Source organism: Lampetra fluviatilis, chromosome 6 (assembly GCF_964198595.1).
Source record: "Lampetra fluviatilis chromosome 6, kcLamFluv1.1, whole genome shotgun sequence".
Classification (NCBI taxonomy): Eukaryota; Metazoa; Chordata; class Hyperoartia; order Petromyzontiformes; family Petromyzontidae; genus Lampetra; species Lampetra fluviatilis.
Window position 1 is genome coordinate 1,956,181 of NC_136280.1, and position 23,545 is coordinate 1,979,725.

The window sequence follows — 23,545 nt, forward strand, 5'->3', positions numbered from 1 at the left end:
AGTGCGATGTGTAAACATCGCCACTGGGGAGACAAATGCGGCCGGGCGTGGTGCTAGCCAACCCACCCCCTCGTGTGCCGTGCCGGCCTTCATAGGGTGCTGCTACTCGCTGACAGCACTTTCCCCCAACAGTCTGTTAAGGCTACACGGGACATCTTTGTCTTTGTTTGTGCTCGTGACTGATCGTCCCCCTGCCAACCCGTCCTCGCCTCTGATGGAGCGCTCGGTGTCACTTAGTGGAATGAGCGATCAGCGGTGTGCATCGTCAACACGCGAGCGAGTGACGGAGCGAGGTGAGCCGACTACCCAACTAACTCCACGCATCCCCCCCCACCCCTCCCACCCTCCACCCCCACCCCGACTCTACTCCCACGATCGATCCGGGAGCGACTGCTAATCACTGCAGTACGAGACCTGCAGAATCTTCATCCGTCGATGTTATGCCGCCGATTGTGGTGGTGGTGGTGGTGGTGACGACGACGCTGATTGTGGTGACAACTCCTTTCTCGAGAACTGCGGTGGTGTTACCATGACGACGAGGATGATAGTGATGATAGTGGTGGTGGTGGTGGTGGTGGAGTTGATGATGTCCATGGAGCTGCTGATGATGGTAATGGCCATGACAATGATGATAACTATTGGTGATGCTGCCGCCGCTGCTGCTGATAACATCTCTGCTTCTGACAATGAAGATGATAATTGAGATAATGGTGATGCTGATGATGATGATACTGCTGATGACAATGGAGATGCCGATGATGTCTCTTGTTTCTGAAAATCAATCTTGAATTGCTGATGGTAAAGAAGACAATGCTGCTGCTGCTGATGATTCTCATGAAAATAATGATGATGGTGGTGGTGGTGGTGATATTGGTGATGATGATGATTCTGCTGCCGATGACGATGGTGGTGGTGGTGGTGATCTTGGTAATGATGATTTCCCTGCCGATGACGATGGTGGTGGTGGTGATATTGATGATGATGATGATTCTGCTGACGATGACGATGGTGGTGGTGGTGATATTGATGATGATGATGATTCTGCTGCCGATGACGATGGTGGTGGTGATATTGGTGATGATGATTCTGCTGACGATGACGATGGTGATGGTGGTGGTGGTGATATTGATGATGATGATGATTCTGCTGCCGATGACGATGGTGGTGGTGGTGATATTGGTGATGATGATTCTGCTGACGATGGCGGTGGTGGTGGTGGTGGTGGTGATATTGATGATGATGATGATTCTGCTGACGATGACGATGGTGGTGGTGATATTGATGATGATGATGATTCTGCTGCCGATGACGATGGTGGTGGTGATATTGGTGATGATGATTCTGCTGACGATGACGATGGTGATGGTGGTGGTGGTGATATTGATGATGATGATGATTCTGCTGCCGATGACGATGGTGGTGGTGGTGATATTGGTGATGATGATTCTGCTGACGATGGTGGTGGTGGTGGTGGTGATGATGATCGCGTACCCTATTCGCTCTTGCTCCTGGCTCTCCATGCGCTCCGCCCGCGCCATCACCTCCTGGATGATTCTCCTCTCCTCCTCCGTGAGCTCCACCTGCGGGAGGGTGACGCCCGGTGGCTCGGGTGGGGGGCCCCCGAATCTGGGGGAGGGGGTGAAGGGGCGCGTCACGGTGGCTATGAGATGTTGACTACCTCACCTGGTACGCAGGAGGTCGTGGGTTAGATCCCGACCCTGACGCCTGCTGATGTTTATTTTGAGTTTGTGTCTCTCTCTCTCTCTCCCCGTGGTCGCGTGGATTTTTCTCCGGGTCCTCCGGTTTTTCCCCTCCACATTTCGAATCAACGTCACGCGTTTCGAGTATTCGGCTGCTGTATAAATTGCCACGCGATAAGCCAACTCCGTTGAGCTATCATTTGTGATCGGCAGGTCGCTTCTGAAGAAAAGAAGTACGCAGCGAAGTGAGCCCTTACCTGGCAAACTAAAAAAAATGGTTTAGTTGAGTCGGGATTTTGGCGGTGGTTACAGGGAGGAGGAGAGAGGTTGGTTCAGTTACCAAGCCAAGCCACCTTTGTACAACGGTAACGGTTGTGCTACGGCTACGGCTGCGTCACGGTGGCGTGGAGAGATTCTATCTCCAGCGCCTAGCACGCAGGACGAGCGCGTGGGTTCGATCCCGGGCCCTCACTCCTCCTCACTCCACTCCCAGTTCCTCCCTTCCTCCCCGCGTCGTCTCCACTCGCTCACCTGTCCTCACTCGCAGCCCTGAGCAGAGAGAGACAGAGAGACAGAGGAGTTGAGAGAGAGGGAGGGAGAGAGCGAGAGAGGACACGCAGACAAAGTTGATGGTCACATTGGAGCGATGAGAACAGGGGGGACTGATTGACTTCCCACAAAGTGTTACTCGTTTTTATCGACCACCCACCCATGCCCGATGTGTTTAAAGATAAAGACAAATACCGCCCACCCCCCCCCACGTATAGCATCAACATACTGTTGAAGCGAGTGCTGTTAGATGGTGAGTAGCGAGCACCACGCCCGGTCGACTTTGTCTCCCGAGTTGCGATGTTTTTAAACACCGCATCAGCTACTCAATTTGAGGCTGAGTCGACCTAGGGGAGGCCCAGGACCAGTTCGGATATTCGCCACTGTTCTTGGTCGTGAGCGGGAATTGAATGCGGGTCACCAGGTTCGTAGCGCAGCGCGCTAACTGCTGCGCCACCACCGCCCCCACGTGTACCTACCGACACAAGCATACATGCACCCACCTATCCACCTGGTCCCAACTAAACCCACCCAACTGCTCCCACTGTCACCCAACTGCTTCCATCTACAATGCACCCCCCCACCCACCTGCTCCCACGGGCCTGCTCCCACCCACCTGCCCACACCTGCTCCCACCACCTCCCACGTCACCTGCTCCCATCTGCTGATACCACATAACTGCTCCCACCACCTCCCACGTGACCTGCTCCCACCTGCTCACACCTGTTACCTGCTCACACCTGCTCACACCACGTGACCTGCTCCCACCTGCTCACACCACGTGACCTGCTCCCACCTGCTCCCACCACGTGGCCTGCTCCCACCTGCTCCCACCTGCTCCCACCACGTGACCTGCTCCCACCTGCTCCCACCACGTTACCTGCTCCTGAGTGCGCCCGGGTGTCGGTCTGGGGAGCCCCCCCATCGCTCCCCGACCTCGCTGAAGGCGCGGCCTCCCATGCCTCCCCTGGGCCGCCCTGGCATTCCTGACATGCGAACACAAAGACAAAGATCCCCCGTATAGTCTCATCAAACTGTTGGGGCAAGTGTTGTCAGCGAGCACTTCTTATTAAGTCCGGAACGGCACACGAGAGGGTGGGTTGGCTAGCACCACGCCCGGCCGCCTTTGTCTCCCCAGTGGTTTACACACATCACCAGGTACTCATTTCAGGCTGAGTCGACCTAGGGGAGGCCCATGACCGGTTCAGATAATCGTCACTGGTGTTTGTGGCCGTGAGCTGGAATCGAACTCGGGTCGCCGGGTTCGTAGCGCAGCGTAGCGCTAAACGCTACACTCCCCACTACAACACACACACACGCACCTGCACACATTCATAACGAATAGTAGGAGTATTTAGTCTCGCCGAGTGTGCTTGATGGTTCTCCGGTGATGATGATAATGATGATCATCATCACCATGATGATCTATAACATGGATTTACGTTCGTGTAACATCCTCCATGTCTCACGTGACACGAGTCGTCATCGTTTTTGTAAACGATTTCTCTTTGCTTCATTGCTTTTTATTTTTGTGTCAACGTTTTTTTGTTTTTTGCTGACCCAGGTCGCGCCTGCAAGAGGAAAACAAATCCACTCCATTCCAGTTTCCGATTTAGCACGGTTGGCCCCGTATGGTGCAAAAGAAATTCACTTTACATACATTGGTGACTGACGCTTGTGTTGCGCCCGAAACGTCGTGATTTATTTTATTTTCTACCTACGTGACTTTACCGAAAGCACCAAAGAGTAAACATACATTGTTTTACAATTGTTTTTATTGTACTAGGTAAGGGCCCATTGATCCGTGTGGCTCTTTGTCAAAGGCGACGTGCCAATCACAAGTGATTCGCTTATCGCCTGGAAATTGCCTCGAAGCGCGTGGCGCTGATTCTAAACGTGGAGGGGGAAACCCGGAGGAGGACCCCGAGAAGAAATCCACGCGACCACGTGGAGCGACGGAGAGAGACGCGCAGACTCGAACTCGACAGGGGGCGTGAGTGTCGGGATCGAACCCACGTCCTCGTGTATAAATAACAAACAGCCTGCAGTCTCCCTATAGAGTTCCTCGCCTGGTTCAACAAAACGCAACTTGATAATCTTCACCGGCAGCAGCAGTTTTCCCCGGCAAGACGTTGGGCATTGACTGAACGATCTCTCTACGCACACGTCGCCTCCAATAGAGATGCGAGCTGCAGTGCGGTGAGGTCAATGGCTGGGGAGGCACTGGCTTTTCGTGTCAGAGCCAGATTCACACACTGCGGGGGCGTGGTCTCACGGAGGGGGGCGTGGTCTCACGGAGGGGGGCGTGGTCTCACTGAGGGGGGCGTGTTAGACACGGCCCCCTCAGTGAGGCAGATGTGATAGCTGCCTCCCCTGGTGCTTTTTCATTGCAGTTTCATGACGAGACCAGCGAGCCTAAATATACTTATACACGCACGTGAAATAAGTTAGCTGGAGTATGGAAGACGAGGACATGAAATGAAGGGGTCTACAAACATTACATTTGTGACATACTGAGATAGTAACAGGCACGCGCTTATTGCCCGCGCTCCATCCAGTTGCTGAGGGGTTGCGCAATCAGAGGGGAGGCTGAGCTCGTCGCTGCCTCACCTCGATTCAGATAATCGTCACTGCTGTTGGCCGTGAGCGGGAATCCAACCCGGATCGCCGGGATTGTAGCGCAGCGTAGCGCTAACCACTACACCACCGCTCCCCAGGCACGGACGCAGCCACACAGACAGACACACCGAGACACTCGCTGGAGACAGACAGACAGACAGACCGAGACACTTGGAGACAGACAGACACACCGAGACACTCGCTGGAGATAGACAGACACATCGAGACACTTGGAGACAGAGAGACACACCGAGACACTCGCTGGAGACAGACAGACACATCGAGACACTCGCTGGAGACAGACAGACACATCGAGGCACTTGGAGACAGAGAGACACACCGAGACACTCGCTGGAGACAGACAGACACATCGAAGCACTTGGAGACAGAGAGACACACCGAGACACTCGCTGGAGACAGACAGACACATCGAGACACTTGGAGACAGAGAGACACACCGAGACACTCGCTGGAGACAGACAGACACATCGAGACACTTGGAGACAGAGAGACACACCGAGACACTCGCTGGAGACAGACAGACACATCGAGACACTTGGAGACAGAGAGACACACCGAGACACTCGCTGGAGACAGACAGACACATCGAGACACTCGCTGGAGACAGACAGACACATCGAGACACTTGGAGACAGAGAGACACACCGAGACACTCGCTGGAGACAGACAGACACATCGAGACACTTGGAGACAGAGAGACACACCGAGACACTCGCTGGAGACAGACAGACACATCGAGACACTTGGAGACAGAGAGACACACCGAGACACTTGGAGACAGAGAGACACATCGAGACACTTGGAGACAGACAGAACTCCCGCCCGACCACGTCAAACAAAATACGCAGAGCTGCCCTGCCCCCCTGCCCCCTCCACCCACCCACCCGCCCCCACCCGCCCCCCCCACCCGCCCCCCACCCCAAACATCTCGCCCAATGTAACAGATCAATAACTGGAAGCACGCAATTAGTTCCTGCTGCATCGGCCTCTCGCCGCCGTCACCAATGACTCGAGGCATCGTAGAGAGCAAACCACCACCACCACCACCACAACCACCACCACCACCACCACCACAACCATCACAACCACCACCACCACAACCACCACCACAACCACCACAACCACCACCACCACCATCACAACCACCACAACAACCACCACCACGGTCTTGCTGCGATGTGCACTGCGAACCCGGCCACCCGAGTTCGATTCCCGCCCACGTCTAACATCAGTGGCGAGCGATGGACTGTAAATATCGACGCAGCTCGCTCTGCACCCCCCACACGCCCCCCTCAGCCACCCCCTCGGCCAAGGGGAGGGCCCAGGACCGGCTCGGATAATCGTCACCGGTGGTGGCCCGTGAGCGGGAGTCGAACCCGGCTCTTCGGGTTCGCAGCGCGTTGAGCCGACCGCTGCGATGCCGCTCCCCGCGGCGCGCAAAGATCCCCCCTCGTTTCTAGACGGCCTGGGACAGACTGTCGGGGGCAAGTGCTGTTGGCGAGCGCCTAACGAAGGCCGGCACGGCACACGAAGGGGCGGGTCGCCAGCACCACGCCCGGGCCGCCTTTGTCTCCCCAGTGGCGATGTTGACACACAGGAGCCAACGCAAACACAATCGCGCGCGCGCATTCTCAATGTATTTGCGAAGCACGCGGCCGAGTGAACACCCACCACCCTCACACCTCATCCCCCCTCCCCCGCCTGCCTCCTCTTCCCTCCCTCCTCCTCCTCCATCTCTTGATCTCCCCGGCACGGCGCTGACCACGCCGTTCTGGGCGAGGTTTTTCCCTCCTCGACGATAGCGGGCGACAACAAACGACGCGCAAGTGGGGGCTGGGGAGGGTTCGATCCGTCTCCCCTCCCCGCCCTCCACCCACCACCCTCCTAAATCTTGGGCATCGATCCGTGGCAGAAACTGCAAAAGGGCAACTTGGAGTCCACCAGGGGCGTCGTTTACATTCCGGAATCCATCTGCACCTGGCCCATCAGCCGTCTCCCCTTTGGGGCGGCTCAGCCGGAATTGTTTGAATTTTAACGACGCAGATCTTGTTGTGTGATGCCGCGGTGTGTGGGTGGGAGAGGTGACACGGGGTGAGGATTGTTTTATTTGTGACTAATGATGATGATGATTAATTGATACCGCTGCTGATGATGATGATAAATTGATACCGCGGAAGATGATGAATGAATACCTCTGGTCATGTGTTGTTTGCTGCTGCTGCTGCTGCTAATGATGACGATTGTGACGACAGCGTTGGTGTTGCGTCTGTTGATGATGACGGCGATTATAATGATGAAAGTAACGATTCTTAAACGAATGTTGCTGATGATTATAATGATCATCATGAATATGATGATTATAATGATCATCATGAATATGATGATTATCATGATCATCATGATGATGCTGAGTCATTTATATATATATATAATTTGCAGAAATTCCTTTCCCGGAGGGGACGGATAGGAGGGGAGGAGAGCTGCGAGATGAGAATGCCCCCTCCTCTTTAACCCCCCCCAAAGACAAAGACCCCCCGTATAGCCTTAAACAGACGGTTGAGGCAAGTGCACCTGTGAAGGCCGGGATGGCACACGAGGGGGTGGGTGGCCAGCACCACGCCTCGGCTCAGCCTCAAATGAGTACCTGGTGCGGTCTAAAAAGAAATAATCGCCACTGCCGAGACAAAGGCGGTCGGGCGTGGTGCTGGCCACCTACCCCCTCGTGTTATCGTTCCGCCCTTCGTAGATGCTCACTAACAGCACTTGCCCCAACAGTTTGTTAAGGCTGCACGGGGGTGCTTTGTCTTTGTTGTCAATAATGATGATGGTGGTTTTCAGTAGTATGACGAATAAGCTGCGTTCTATCACAATGAAGCTGACGATTCAAGATGATATGTATAGCTATCCGTGATCACCATGATGATGATGATTTGGATGCTATTTCTCTTGCTGCTTGTTCTCCTCTTCATAACGTCGATGACGATTCACCCGATAAGCTATCGAACCCTAACCCGAACCGAAATAACATTTCACGCAAGCTCCACTGAACCGTCAAAATAATTCCGTCAAAATCCGCTCGTAAACTCAAGTACCCATCTCTCTCTGTCTCTCTCGCGTGCAGGGAATGCAAAACGGCGCGGGTCTGGCCTCCGTGGAGCAGTGGATAGAGAATGTCGTGCCTGTGTGTAATCTACGAGCGCAGACACCCTGCACTGTGAAGCAATCGGGCCGCGGTGTCGCTCCATAATTTATGTCGCCTCGACAGAGACGCATACACTCGGCACGCAACGCGACTAGCAATGCGGTGCAGACACGGGCAGAGACACCGCACACAGACAGAGACACGTGGTCACACAGAGACACCGCACACAGACAGAGACACGTGGTCACACAGAGACACCGCACACAGACAGAGACACGTGGTCACACAGGGACACCGCACACAGACAGAGACACGTGGTAACACAGGGACACCGCACACAGACAGAGACACGTGGCCACACAGGGACACCGCACACAGACAGAGACACGTGGTAACACAGGGACACCGCACACAGACAGAGACACGTGGTCACACAGAGACACCGCACACAGACAGAGACACGTGGTCACACAGGGACACCGCACACAGACAGAGACACGTGCGGACAGAAAGACGAGACCGAGAGACACGCGGACACCGGGAGGGACGCAGACGCAGAGAGAGAGACACACAGAAGGAGACACACGCAGAGACAGACACGAGCACCGGTACGCACAGCGATGAGCAATAGGATGCAGACACATGGTCACACAGGGACACCGCACACAGACAGAGACAGACACACGCAGAAAGACACACACACAGGATAAAGACAAAGATCCCCGTTATATCCTTAACATTTGGGGCAAGTGCTGTTCGCGAGCACCTGTGAAGGCCGGCACGGTCCAATAAGGGGTGGGTGAAGAGCATCACGCCCGACCGCCTTTGTCTCCCCAGTGGCAATCTTTTAACACGCCGCACCAGGTACTCATTTAAGGCTGAATGGACCTAGGAGCGGTTCAGATAATCGTCACTGGTGTTTGTGGCCGTGAGCGGGAATCGAACTCGGGTCACCGGGTTCGTAGCGCAGCGTAGCGCTCACCGCTACACTAACCACGACTGCGTCACCGCCCCCCCCCCCACAAACAACAAAGACAAAGATCCCCCGTATAGCATTAACATAATGTTGGGGCAAGTGGTGTTGGCGAGAAGCACCTCTGAAGGCCGGTATCGAACTTGGGTCGCCGGGTTTCGTAGTGCAGCGCGCTCACCGCTCCGCTAATCACGACTGCACCACCGCTCCCCACACACACGCACGCACACGCGCACACGCACACACGCACACATGCACGCACGCACACACGCACACTCACACCAGCACGTGTGCGGCGGGAGCGACCCGCGCGGGGAATCGATGCTGAATGAGAGCGTAGAGCGTGAAAATGAAAATGAATGCAGCAGAAATGTTTTGGCATTCACTTGCGACGGCGCGCGGCGGATAATTTGATTTTAACGAGGCGTGCGACCCCCCCCACCCCGCCCCCCACTGTCTCTTGCATCCAGGTCAACTCGCTCCCCCCTCCCCAAAGAGCCCTCCCCACCCAGGTCCTCTCTCTGTTCCTGCCAAGGTCCTCCATGCCCCCGCCTCCCAATCCAGGTCCTCTCTGCCCCCCCCCCCACCCAGGTCCTCTCTGTTCCAGCCCAGGTCCTCTCTGCGTCCCATCCCGGGCCCTCTCTGGCTGAGTGGCCGGGTGTGCCGCTGGGTTGAGCTATGGACCCGACCGACGGACGCATTTGTTGAGTTCAATGAGACAGGGGCGGCGTTCATTATTTTGCGTTCTGTTCGCGGTGGCATCCGTCGGCGAATCACCGCGACATTCTCACTCGCCTGGCGCTCCTCACACGCAGGACGATTGACAATCCATCAGCTGGCAAGGAGCTCGGCCGATCCGCTGCTGCAGGAAAGCCTCCCCAAGCCGCCACGAATCTCCCACGGTCCTGTGACGTAATGTGTGGCTACCTGGATACATAGACAATTGTTATACTTTTTAAAATATTCTTATGAGTATTAAGTGTTCTGACCTCGCCCAGTGACGTGACTTATCGTGTTTATTTACCTATTTGGAGATATATTTGAATCGTGATATATTTACCCAGCAGATATCGAACCGAGTTCGCGCTTTATGCGAGCGGGCAATGCTCACTCGCCGTACAGATGGAAACAGATGGCGATCGGTCCACGCTTTGCTGCTGTACTGCCTTGTCGGATAGGAATGGAGTTTCCCAACATCTGTGCGGTGATCCACCAAATCTCGCGGCTGCCTCCACAGCGCTGGGTGACAGACAGCCACCGTGCAGCAGCAAAGCCGCCACCACCACCACAGACAAAGATCCCCCCTATAGCCTTAACAGACTGTAGGGGCAAGTGCTGTTAGCGAGAACCTATAAAGGCCGGCACGGCACACGAGGGGGTTGGTGGCCAACACCACGCCCGGCCGCCTTTGTCTCCCCAGTGGCGATATCTACAAATCGCACCAGGTACTCATTTGAGGCTGAGTCGACCTAAGGGAGGCCCAGGACCGGTTCAGATAATCGTCACAACCACTACCACCACCAAAAGCACCACCACCATGCGAATGTTCGCGTCGGCTCTTCACAGCTCAGCCATCGCCAGCCGAGCTGAGCTCCCCACGACCGCCACACAGCCATTACCACTCTCGCCGCACGGTCTCCCACTCTCCCTCCTTCCCTCTCTCTCTCTCTCTATCTTTCTCTCTCTCTCTCTCCCTCCCTCTGTCAATAGAGAATGCGAGGGCACGGAGCTGGCGATGGGAGGGAGAGGAGGAGGAGGAAGGAGGGGGCAAGGCGGGTTGCGGACATCACGGGAAGACGCGGCAAGGAATTGGGATGGTGGTGGTGGTGGTTGTGATGAAAGTAATAATGATGGGAATAGGAGTAGTGATGGGAGCGGTTGATGGTAATGGGAGTGGTGATGGTAATTAGAGTGGTGGTGGTGGTGGTGGGAGCGGTGATGAGAGTGGTGGTGATAATTAGAGTGGTGGTGGTGAGAGCTTTGATGGTGATGGGACTGGCGATGGTGGCGATGATGAGTGTGGTGATGAGTGTGGTGATGGGAGGGGTGATCGGAGTGGTGGTGGTATTTAGAGTGGTGGTGGTGGTGATGGGAGCGGTGATGGTAGTGGTGATGGGAGTGGTGGTTATGGGAGCAGTGATGGTGATGGGAGTGGTGGTGATGGGAGTGGTGATGGTGATAGGAGCGGTGATGGGAGTGGTGGTGGTGGTGATGGGAGTGGTGGTTATGGGAGCAGTAATGGTGATGGGAGTGGTGGTGATGGGAGTGGTGATGGTGAAAGAGCGGTGATGGGAGTGGTGGTGGTGGTGATGGGAGTGGTGATGGTGATAGGAGCGGTGATGGTGATAGGAGCGGTGATGGGAGTGGTGGTTATGAGAGCAGTGATGGTAGTGATGGGAGTGGTGGTGGTGGGAGTGGTGGATATGGGAGCGTCTCTCATCCTCGCGGTGCTCCCACGCCCGACCCCTCCGCCCCCGTTGTCTGGCGAGTTATTTATTTAATTAATTGATTTATTGACTAATTTGTTTAATTACAAATTGAGTTTTTTTAAACTGCACTCTGGTGACGTCACCGCGCATTCACCCGAGGGTCGATCTGCGGTGATGGTGGTGGGGGCGGTGATGGTGGTAGTGGTGGGGGCGGTGATGGTGGTAGTGGTGGGGGCGGTGATGGTGGTAGTGGTGGGGGCGGTGATGGTGGTGGGGGCGGTGATGGTGGTAGTGGTGGGGGCGGTGATGGTGGTAGTGGTGGGGGCGGTGATGGTGGTAGTGGTGGGGGCGGTGATGGTGGTAGTGGTGGGGGCGGTGATGGTGGTAGTGGTGGGGGCGGTGATGGTGGTAGTGGTGGGGGCGGTGATGGTGGTGGGGGCGGTGATGGTGATGGTGGTGGGGGCGGTGATGTATGTACGTATGTTGAAATTCTTTAGCACCCAACGTAGCCAACCGTGCTAATCGGAGGTGATGGTGGTGGAGGCAGTGATGGGGATGATGGCGGTGATGGTGGTGGTGGAGGCGGTGATGGTGAAGAGTTCGATTCCCGCTCACGGCCAACACCGGTGACGATGATCTGATTCGGAGCTGGCCCTCCCCGAGATCGACTCAGCTTCAAATGAGTACCTGGCGCGATGTGTAAACGTCGCCATTCGGGAGACAAAGGCGGCCGGGCGTAGTGCCGGCCACCCACCCCCTCGTGTGCCGTGCCGGCCTTCATAGGTGCTACTCGCTAACAGCACTTGCCCCGAAAGTCTGCTAAGGCTACACGGGGGATCTTTGTCTTTATCTCTGGCGGTGGTGGTGATGGAGGCGGTGATGGTGGAATTGTGGTCGGGCAGGGGCTAGCGAGGTTGGGTGAGGGGGGGGGGTGGGGGGCACTGGGGAAATTAAACGAGGGTCAAACAGGGTGCTGCACGCGTTGGGGGCAGCCAGAAATAACGCGCCAGGCGTGGGGGCAGCCGGCGGGGGTCTGTTCACGCGGTGGCTGAATGAATTGTCTTTATTTATTGCAACGATCAACTTAATAATTAGCAGCATGCATACCACCATCACAAACAACAACAACAACCGCCATTCGCCACTAACTGGCGGTGACGTCACCACGGCGCTTGTGCCAGGCTAGGTGCACGTTGAGGCCACGTGAAGTGTCGAACGCCCGCTGGCAGGAGGTCACGGTGCAGACCCAGCAGGTACCACGGGTCGACTCACTGAGATGATGAGATGACTGGCTGATGCACCATCTGTGCCCCCTACTGTGCCAACTTGCTGTGTTTTAGCCACCCGGCGCTCAGCTCGTTGTTGTGAGCGTCGCTCCTCCGCCCTCTGTTGTTGTTGGAGGGCGACTGCCTCCAACTGCCCAGTAGCGTCATTAACGAGCCTCTTCCACAGAGGCCGATCTTGACACCGCTGGTACCAGTCATCGGCAAGTCCACTCAGCTCCACATCCTCATAAACCACATCACTCCATCTCTTCTCTAGCCCGTGCCGTGCCCGTTTAGCCCCCTCGATCCGGCCGAACAAAAGCTGTTTGGGCATGCGGTGATTGGGCATGCGAGCTCACCGATGGGACTTTGTCCAGATCTTTCGAGGATTTGTGAGCTCCTCACACAATCCAGCCTGCAGGTTAAACCCGATTGATTCGGAGTGAGACCTCTGCTGTTAAACCGAAGCCGGTCATGAGCACACTGCCCAGGTATGGGAAACTCTCCACTCTCTCCACAACTGCCCCATCACCGATTGGGAGATGTGGGGGTGGAGTGCCCGATGGTACAAAATACCCAGGCAGGTGATTCGTTTTGGTGGGGCTGATGGTAAGGCCCCACCTCTTTGTGGCACACTACAGTTTCAGCAGCAGCGCCTCCAACTTTTCCTCTGAGTGAGCCGCAATTACCAGGTCATCAGCATACATAACGTGGTTGACCAATAGGGAGCCATCCCTTGACCGCACCCGGGCATCGATCAGCCTCCCATTGTATCTGTACCAGATGGAAATTCCTCCGGTACAGCTACTGAAGACTTCACGAACTACGTGGTTGAAATCGATGTTTAATAATGTTGGAGCCAGAGGACATCCCTATCGCACCCCAAGGTGTACAGGGAATGGCTCTGACTTCCGGCCACGTAGTTTTACCCGGTCCTGCTCACCATCATGAAGGTCCTTAATGAGCATGAGCAGAGGGTCAGGGACTCCGAAAGCACAAAGAACAACCCAGAGCCCAGGACTACTGATGGTATCATAGGCCTTGACCAGGTCAATAAAGCAGAGATGTAGATCTTGTCGGAATTCCCTACACCTCTGCTGTAGCAGACGGACAGAAAATATGGCATCTGTGCAGGACCGCCCTTGAAACCGCATTGGGGCTCCGCAAGCCTCTCCTCAGTGTGCCTGGCAAGGCGATGTTGAATAATCCTTGCAAGGACCTTTCCTGGCACACTGAGGAGTGAGATGCCCCTGTAGTTGTTACAGTCTGTGCGGTCCCCCTTCTTATAGAGGGGGACCACCAGGGTATCCTTCCAATCCTGCGGAACCCGTCCAGTGGCCCAGACTGTTGTTATGATGTCGTGTAGGGCAGTCTGTGCACAAACGCCACCCTCCCTCAGCATTTCGCTTGGGAGATCATCTCTGCCTGGTGCCTTTCCTGGTCTCAGAGTCTCAGACTCTGGATCGCCTTCAGTACTTCCTCAACAGATGGCACCTCAGCCAGCCACTCACAGGGGGTGACTTCCTCCTCCAAAATTTGAGGCACCGCAGCCTCAGCAGGATCATCCACACTTTGTGCCATGATGTTGTCCAGGCTGAGGGATTTCCCCTCTCCCAGGAGCTCACAGAAATGGTCAGCAAATCTGCAAACCTGTTCCTGGGGGTCGGAGATTGGATCACCGTTCTTTCCCCTAATGATGGTAATAGGTGTGGCGCTGCAGGTTGCTTTTTTGATGGAGTTAAATAGGGATTTGTGATCGCGGGCCATTGAGGCAGACTCCATCTCCTCAGCAACCCGCGACCACCACCAATCCTTGCAGCGCCTCACGGCTCTCCGAACCTCAAAGCGAAGGCTGCGGTAAGCCTCCTCATTCTCTGACGTGGGATGCTGTAGACGATTAGAGTAGGCCTGTGGCTTTTTCTCAACCATCCTGAACACCTCCTCTGTCAGCCAGCGTCTCTGGAGAGGTCTGGACCGCGTACCCAAAGCAGCCATTGCAGCTGCATGAGTCAGTCCTAAACCTCGCCCATTTACCCTCGACATCAGGAGTGGGGGACGATGCCAACCCCAGTCGCAAGCGATGATGAAATTCTCGCTTGCAACTTCCATCAGCTAGCTAAAACCAGGCCACCTTAGGGCGGAATTGGGTCCTGGGTGTACACCCACCACCGGAGTGGAAAAATGGCAGGCGCATCTTACAGATGACAAGTCGATGGTCGGAGGGCAGATCAGCTCCACGGTAGGTCTTGGTGTCAAGGACATGAGCTCGCATCCGCTGGTCCGTCATTATGTAGTCCAGCAGATCTTCTTGCTTGGACCCGGCATGCATCCATTATGTTGTGTGGATGCGCCGATGCCGGAACAGAGTGTTGGTAATTACAAGCCCATGGGCTGCACAAAAAGCTAGCAGCCTCCTACCGTTATTATTGAGCTGATCTGGCCCATGCCTTCCAATCACTCCAGACCAGGTGCCAGCATCATGACCAACTTGGGCATTGAAGTCACCCAACAAGATGACTCTATCCCGAGGGGCCACTTTAGCCAGCACCTGTGACAGGAGGTCATAGAAGGCATCTGACTTATCGGCCTTGCCTGCATCCCTCCACGGATGTTAGTCTTCGGTGGGGGCATAAGTAACCACGACCACGGTCCACCGGACCTCCTGAATGCCACAGAGATCCAGGTCGTACCGGTCCAGCTCCCGACATAGGAGCGGCAGCCTCTCCTCCGCAGTGAGCATTCGAACTTTCCACGTGGCCACATGTAGTGACTTTTTGTTGTTTCTGGAGGAGCCCCGAGGGTAAAGATTAAATCTCCTGGCTCCGCCAGATGGGGTTTGGCCAGGTGACGTTATAGACGCCTGTCCCCCCGGAGCCTCCGGCACAAGCTTATTAATTAGATATTTTTCACGTGGTTTAGTGGTAATTTATTGAAGATGGAGGGGTTACCAGCCCCTCGCACCCGTCCAGAGCCCCCATTTAGCCGCTGTTGTGGTCACAAACGCCCTGAGGGGAGAGGCCAATCGGAATTGGCCCTCCCCCACTGGTGTTGGTGGACCGTGAGCGGGAATCGAACTCGGGACTATGCCCGGTGACATGGCGCAGCGCGCTAACCGCTGCACCACCGCTCCCCATCAATCGCTTCCTGCTAGCAAATTCACTCCCCGCAGTCCGTGAGGCTGCTGCTGCTGCTGCTGATCAGATTTATTTGATTTTTATTTTACAAGCAAAACAAAACCCGCCGGGAATCTCAGGAAATCATTCGCGGTGTGTGTCTCACAGGAACACGCTGTGCCCCCCCACCCTCCACCCCTACCCCGCTCCCCCCATACACCTTCCGCTCCCCCCAGCTGCCCTCCTCCGCCCTCACCATCCATCACACGCAACCCCATAAAGATGCATTTTCCGGGAAGCGCCGTGCAGAGTCGGGGTCGCTATAATTACAACCCGGATCTCCCCGCCTCCACGCTGCCACCAGCAGAAACATCGGCGCCCCCCACCCTCCCTCCCTACACCCCTCCCCACACCCCTCCCTCCCCACAGCCCTCCCTCCACACCCCTCCCTCCACACCCCTCCCTCCACACCCCTCCCCCCCCTCCACACCCCCCCTCCCCTCCACACCCCCCCTCCCCACACCCCTCCCCACACCCCTCCCCACACACCTCCACTATAAATGATCCCCCGGCTCCCCCAAGTGCCGGGGAGACGCCCTCCCGGGGACCCCCGCCCCTCGGCACTCCGTGTGCCACTTTCAAAAATCATTCTTTACAAAATCATTCTCTCTGCGATGTTACCCCCCCCCCACACACCCACCCCGACCATCTCCTTTCTCCCCTCCCTCTCTTCTCTGACCACCTCTCTCTGTCCCCTCCCTCTCTTTCTGCCTGTCTCTGTTCTGGCTTATCCATGCAAGTGTCCCTCTCTCACTCTTTTGTTTTTTTTTACGATCAGAGGAAACAAGAAGATGCTCGGTGTAGTCGGCACTTTGCTTCGTTCATCATTTCGGTTTTTTTCAATGCTTTGCTTTATGTGCCCCCCCCCCCCCTTTTTAAACGAAATATTTCACAAAAGATGTCACGCTATGTTCTCCTCCTTCTTACCCCTTCCCTCTCTCTCTACCCCCTCTCACTCTCTCTACCCCCCCCCCCCTCTCTCTCTACCCCCTCTCACTCTCTCTTTGTCTCCGTTTTTCTCCGAATCTCTCTCCCTGTAGCGCTCTCTCTCTCTCTCTCACACTTTATTTATTTAACCCCCCTCCCGCCTCTCTCGCTTCACCTATTTCACATTCTCTCTCGTTTCCTCAATTTCTCTCTCTCCGCATCTCTCATCGTCTCTCGCTTTCTCCCACATTCATAATCCCAGGTTGCCCACCACCGCTCCCTCCCCCGTCTCTCTCCCTCCCCACCGCTCCCTCCCCCGTCTCTCTCCCTCCCTCCCCACCGCTCCCTCCCCCGTCTCTCTCCCTCCCTCCCCACCGCTCCCTCCCCCGTCTCTCTCCCTCCCTCCCCACCGCTCCCTCCCCCGTATCTCTCTCTCCCTCCCCACCGCTCCCTCCCCCGTCTCTCTCCCTCCCTCCCTCCCCACCGCTCTCTCCCCCGTCTCTCTCCCTCCCTCCCCACCACTCCCTCCCCCGTCTCTCTCCCTCCCTCCCCACCGCTCCCTCCCCCGTCTCTCTCTCCCTCCCCACCGCTCCCTCCCCCGTCTCTCTCTCTCCCTCCCCACCGCTCCCTCCCCCGTCTCTCTCTCTCCCTCCCCCGTCTCCCTCCCCCGTCTCTCTCCCTCCCCCGTCTCCCTCCCTCCCCCGTCTCTCTCTCTCCCTCCACCGTCTCTCTCTCTCCCTCCCCCGCCTCTCTCTCTCCCTCCCCCGTCTCTCTCTCTCCCTCCCCCGTCTCTCTCTCTCCCTCCCCCGTCTCTCTCTCTCCCTCCCCCGTCTCTCTCTCTCTCCCTCCCCACCGCTCCCTCCCCCGTCTCCCTCCCTCCCCCGTCTCTCTCCCTCCCCCGTCTCTCTCCCTCCCCCGTCTCTCTCCCTCCCCCGTCTCCCTCCCTCCCCTGTCTCTCTCTCCCCCCCCCCCCCACCGCTCCCTCCCCCGTCTCTCTCCCTCCCCCGTCTCTCTCCCTCCCCCGTCTCTCTCCCTCCCCCGTCTCTCTCCCTCCCCCGTCTCTCTCCCTCCCCCGTCTCTCTCCCTCCCCCGTCTCTCTCCCTCCCCCGTCTCCCTCCCTCCCCTGTCTCTTTCTCTTCCCCCCCCACCGCTCCCTCCCCCGTCTCTCTCCCTCCCCCGTCTCTCTCCCTCCCCCGTCTCTCTCCCTCCCCCGTCTCTCTCCCTCCCCCGTCTCTCTCCCTCCCCCGTCTCTCTCCCTCCCCCGTCTCTCTCCCTCCCCCGTCTCTCTCCCTCCCCCGTCTCTCTCCCTCCCCCGTCTCTCTCCCTCCCCCGTCTCTCTCCCTCCCCCGTCTCTCTCCCTCCCCCGTCTCTCTCCCTCCCCCGTCTCTCTCCCTCCCCCGTCTCTCTCCCTCCCCCGTCTCTCTCCCTCCCCCGTCTCTCTCCCTCCCCCGTCTCCCTCCCTCCCCCGTCTCCCTCCCTCCCCTGTCTCTCTCTCTTCCCCCCCACCGCTCCCTCCCCCGTCACTCTCCCTGCCCCGTCTCTCTCCCTCCCCCGTCTCTTTCCCTCCCCCGTCTCTCTCCCCCGTCTCCCTCCCTCCCCTGTCTCTCTCTCTTCCCCCCCACCGCTCCCTCCCCTGTCTCTCTCCCTCCCCCGTCTCTCTCCCCGCCTCTCTATCTCTGGATTCCCGGTCCCGTAATTAAAGGGACCCGCAGCAGCAGCAGCGAGCAGCAGCAGCAGCAGCGAGCAGCAGCAGCAATGGGAACACGAGGCCGAGGGGACTCTGTGAGCCGCGGACACCTCGCGTGCAACGAGCCACGAGGCCGCACATCCCCGGGGTCGTCATCTGACTCGTCTACAGACACAGACAAAGATCCCCCGCGTAGCCTCAACATAACAAGTCGGGGCAAGTGCTGTTAGCGAGCACCTGCACGGGACGTGTTGGCTCCACAGAAGCAAATTCACAAAGCGAATGCAATGACGGCCCTCTGGATGAACGCTTCCCCATGGCGTGGCATGACCATACTTCACCACGCCAGTCAATGCGGGTTGGTGGAGGAGGTGGTGGGGGTAGGGGGGGGGGAGGTCGGGGGGGGGGGGGGTACCCGTGCAGTACCGGTTCGGAGATGTCACGAATCCACCAATGTGGTTAGCCTCGGCCCGGAATCTAACTGGGATGGCCGGGTTTGTAGGTCGTGCAGCGCGCTCCCGTGCACAGGGAGGGCGATCTGCAGCGTCTCTCTCTCTCTCCAGGTGGCGACCACGTGGTGTGCGGCGTGGCAACCGAGCCCCACGCTCTACCCGTGCATCTCTCTCTCTATCCATGCATCTCTCCCCACGTATCTCTTTCTCGGTGCATCTCTAACCCTGTGCATCTCTCTCTATCCATGCATCTCTCCCCACACCTCTCTCCCCGTGTGTGCCTCTCTCCCCACACCTCTCTGTCTCTCTCCGCTCGTCTCGCCGCGGCTCATTAAGGCGCAGATGTCGCTGTGGTTTTAGCGCGGAACGATTCGCACCTCTGAGCAGAGAGCGAGCTGAGCTACAACGCGAGCAGCAGCAGTAGCAGCAACTACAGCAGCTGTTGCAGCAGGGACAGCAGCAGCAACTACAGCAGCATTTGGAACAGGGGCAGCAGCAGCAGCTAAAGCAGCAATAGCAACAGGGGCGGCAGCAGCAACAATAGGAATGCGATCATCATCATTACTGAGCGATAGTAGAGCCTTGACATCAAAGGTAGCAGCTGTTGTACGCGCAGCCGACGAATCTCCCTGCAATGTTAATCACCACCACCAACACGACCACCAACACCACCACCAACCACGGCTAGCACCACCAGCAGCAGTAACACGAGCACTGTTATCAACGACCACCAACCACCATAATCACCACCATTCAACCACCAGCACCATCATCACCACCAACCCACCACCACTATAATCATCATCACCACCATTCACCCACCAGCACCACCAGCACCATCATCACCACCACCAACCCACCACCACTATAATCATCATCACCACCATTCACCCACCAGCACCACCATCACCACCAACCCACCACCACTATAATCATCATCACCACCATTCAACCACCAGCACCATCATCACCACCAACCCACCACCACTATAATCATCATCACCACCATTCACCCACCAGCACCATCATCACCACCACCAACCCACCACCACTATAATCATCATCACCACCATTCAACCACCAGCACCATCATCACCACCAACCCACCACCACTATAATCATCATCACCACCATTCACCCACCAGCACCACCATCACCACCACCAATCCACCACTATAACCATCATCACCACAACCACCATGACCAATGCGCGACCCTAAAACGTGGGGATTTATTTTGGGAGGCGGTGAGACGAGGGCCGACGGTTGTGACATCAATTATTTAGCGGGGAACAAACAAACAAAAGACAAAGATCTCCCGTGTAGCCTTAACAGACTGTTGGGGCCAAGTGCTGTGAGCGAGCACCTATGAAGGCGGCACGGCACACGAGGGGGTGGGTGGCCAACAACACGCCCGGCCGCCTTTATCTCCCTAGTGGCGATGTTTACCACACATCTCACCAGGTACTCATTTGAGGCTGAGTCGACCTAGGGGAGACCCGGGACCGGTTCAGATAACCGTCACCGGTGTTGGCCTGGAGCGGGAATCGAACTCGGGTCGCCAGGTTCTTAGCGCAGCGCGCTAACCGCTGCTGCACCACCACTCCCCGCGCACACACACACGTGCACGCACACACACGTGCACGCACACGCACACACACGTGCACGCACACGCACACACACACACGTGCACGCGTGCACGCACACACGTGCACGCACACGCACACACGTGCACGCGCACACACACACGCACACACGTGCACGCACACGCACGCACGCACACGCACGTGCACGCACACGCACGCACGCACACGCACGTGCACGCACACACACGTGCACGCACACACACGTGCACGCACACACACGTGCACGCACACACACGTGCACGCACACGCACACACGTGCACGCACACGCACACACGCGCACACACACGCGCACACACACACGCACACACACACGCACACACACACGCACACACACACGCACACACGTGCACACACACACGCACACACGCACACACGTGCACACACACACGCACACACGTGCACACACGTGCACACACGTGCACACACACACACGAAGCACGGAACAAGACCCCCCCCCCCCCCCCCCCGTGTAGGCAGCGCGCGCGCCGCGCTTCATCCAGTCGCCTGCCACGCGCATCACTCACGCGGCCTCTGCGATATCCACAACGAGCCTCCTCCTCCTCGTCCTACCTCCTCCTCCTCCTACCTCCTCCTCGTACCTCCACCTGGTACCTCCTCGTTCCTCCTCCTCGTACCTCTTCCTCCTGCTCCTCAACTAAACTAGTTTTGTTATGTCACCAGGTAAGTCCCACTGAGCGACGTCGCTCTTTTTCAGAAGCGACCTGGCCACACATTAGAACTCAACGAAAGTGGGAATCGATATCAGCCACATCCTCTAAACCCACGGTGAGTCTAGCCACCGTGATTATGATGGTGAGAAAGAGAGAGACACGCAAACTCCACATATACAGCAGGCGTCAGGGTCAGGGTCAAACCCAAGACTTCCTGTATACCAGGCGAGGGAGTCAACATCCCCTAGCCACCGTGATTATTATGGTGAGAGAGAGCGAGAGAGACACGCAAACTCCACATATACAGCAGGCGTCAGGGTCGAACCCAAGACCACCTGCATACCAGGCGAGGGAGTTAACATCTCGCCATCATGGCTATCTCCTACTACCTCCTCCTCCATCTACCTCGTGCTCTCTTCCTCCCGCTATATCTGATGATGCTGCTGCTACATCCACCCCCCTCCCATGGTCTCTCTCAGCTCAACTCGCCGCTCCAGCCAGCCTCGCTCAGTGGGACGGATCAGCGGGTGGACGCGGCGCTGGGCAGCGGTGCGCCAAGGTCTCGTTAGAGGAAGAGTGGAGACCCCCCCCCCCCAAACTCCCATTATCCGATTAGCACGGTCGGTTTGCCTACGTACTGTGCGAAAGAAGTTCAACATACAAAGACAAAGATGCCCCGGAGAGGCTTAACAGACCGTGTTAGCGAGCAGCACCTATGGAGGCCGGCACGGCACACGAGGGGGTGCCTTTGTCTCCCCAGTGGCGATGTTTACACACCGCACCAGGTACTCATTTGAGGCTTAGTCGACCTAGGGGAGGCCCAGGACCGGTTCAGATAATCGTCATTGGTGTTGGCCGTGAGCGGGAATCGAACCCGGGTCGCTGAGTTCATAGCGCAGCGCAGCGCTAACCACGACACCACTACTCCGTACACACACACATCCACACATACACACACATACACACACAAACACACACACGCCGTTTCTCTGGCCGCTCAATTATTCTCTGCTAGCTCAATTATTATCTGCTATGAAGAAGGGTCATTGCCCGAAGCGTCGCCTATTATGTCACAACAACAACAAATCCACGTTGAAGGCTACACCCGCGGTGTTATTGACGAATGTGAGGGTTGTGTTTTTGTTATTATTTATCCGTGGGGGGTCGCAATCTCCCCCCTTACCACCCCCCCCCCTCCGCCTTACTGTGAAAGATCGAACATCCCTCTGGAGTTCGATCTCCCACGATGCTGCTCATGGCCCCCATCCCTAAACCGCATCACCCACTTCACACATACGTGGCATCAGCAGATGCGGATACCCCGATGCACAAATGTGAAAAATACATTTTTTAAACTCTCCAGTAGTAGTGTGGCGACTGTAGTCATCCACAACAGAGAGCGTAGCAGCTTAGCACAGCGTGGGACGACGCAATGCCCCCCCCCACCCCCCGATCCACAAATACGAAGGAGGAGAGGCATCACAGCGACCACGATGATGGAGATACACGACTCCGACTGCGCTCCTCCTGACGCGGTCACCACGGCTTCACCACCTCGACGTGAATGCCCCCCCCCCCGCCCCCCCCCCCCCGTCCGGAAATCTTTGCCCCCCCCCAACCTCCCAGACGTTCATGCGGTCGATTCCCTGTCCCCCGCCCTCCCCCTGTTCAAGTTTAGGCTCATGACCTTTTATTTTCCCTTCTGCCTATGACTGACTGCCCCTCTCGACACGTCAACTAAATATTCGCACGGGCACCTGTGTGTGTGTGTGTGCAGCGTCCTAAGAGGCGGTGCAATGTACACGCCGCACACATTCAAAGTGGTATTGTATTTCATATCTGTGTGTGTGTATCTGTGTGTGTGTATCTGTGTGTGTGTATCTGTGTGTGTGTATCTGTGTGTGTGTATCTGTGTGTGTGTATCTGTGTGTGTGTATCTGTGTGTGTGTGGGTGTCTGTGTATATCTGTGTGTGTGTATATCTGTGTGTGTGTATATCTGTGTGTGTGTATATCTGTGTGTGTGTATATCTGTGTGTGTGTATCTGTGTGTGTGTATATCTCTGTGTGTGGTAGTGTAGCGGTTAGCGCGCTGCGCTACGAATTTTGCGGCCCGAGTTCGATTCCCGCTCACGGACAACATCAGTGACGATTATCCAAACCGGTCCTGGACCTCCCCTAGGTCGACTCGGCCTCAAATGAGTATTTGGTGCGGTGTGTAAACATCGCCACTAGGGAGACAAAGGCGGTCGGGCGTTGTGCTGACCCACCCACCCCCTCGTGTGCCGTCTCG

At 56.7% G+C, this 23,545-nt stretch overlaps 1 protein-coding gene across 1 annotated transcript in view; it reads right to left on the reverse strand.

Moving 5' to 3' along the window:
• Positions 1-23,545, reverse strand: part of LOC144933019 (rabphilin-3A-like) — a 102,564-nt gene that overhangs the window by 56,934 nt on the left and 22,085 nt on the right. Inside the window, exons 2-4 of the mRNA XM_078857450.1 lie at positions 3,130-3,235; positions 2,232-2,249; positions 1,492-1,626 (exon numbers count right to left, since the gene is read on the reverse strand). Of these exons, the coding sequence (XP_078713576.1) occupies positions 1,492-1,626; positions 2,232-2,249; positions 3,130-3,235 (259 nt within the window). The remainder of the gene's footprint in view (positions 1-1,491; positions 1,627-2,231; positions 2,250-3,129; positions 3,236-23,545) is intronic.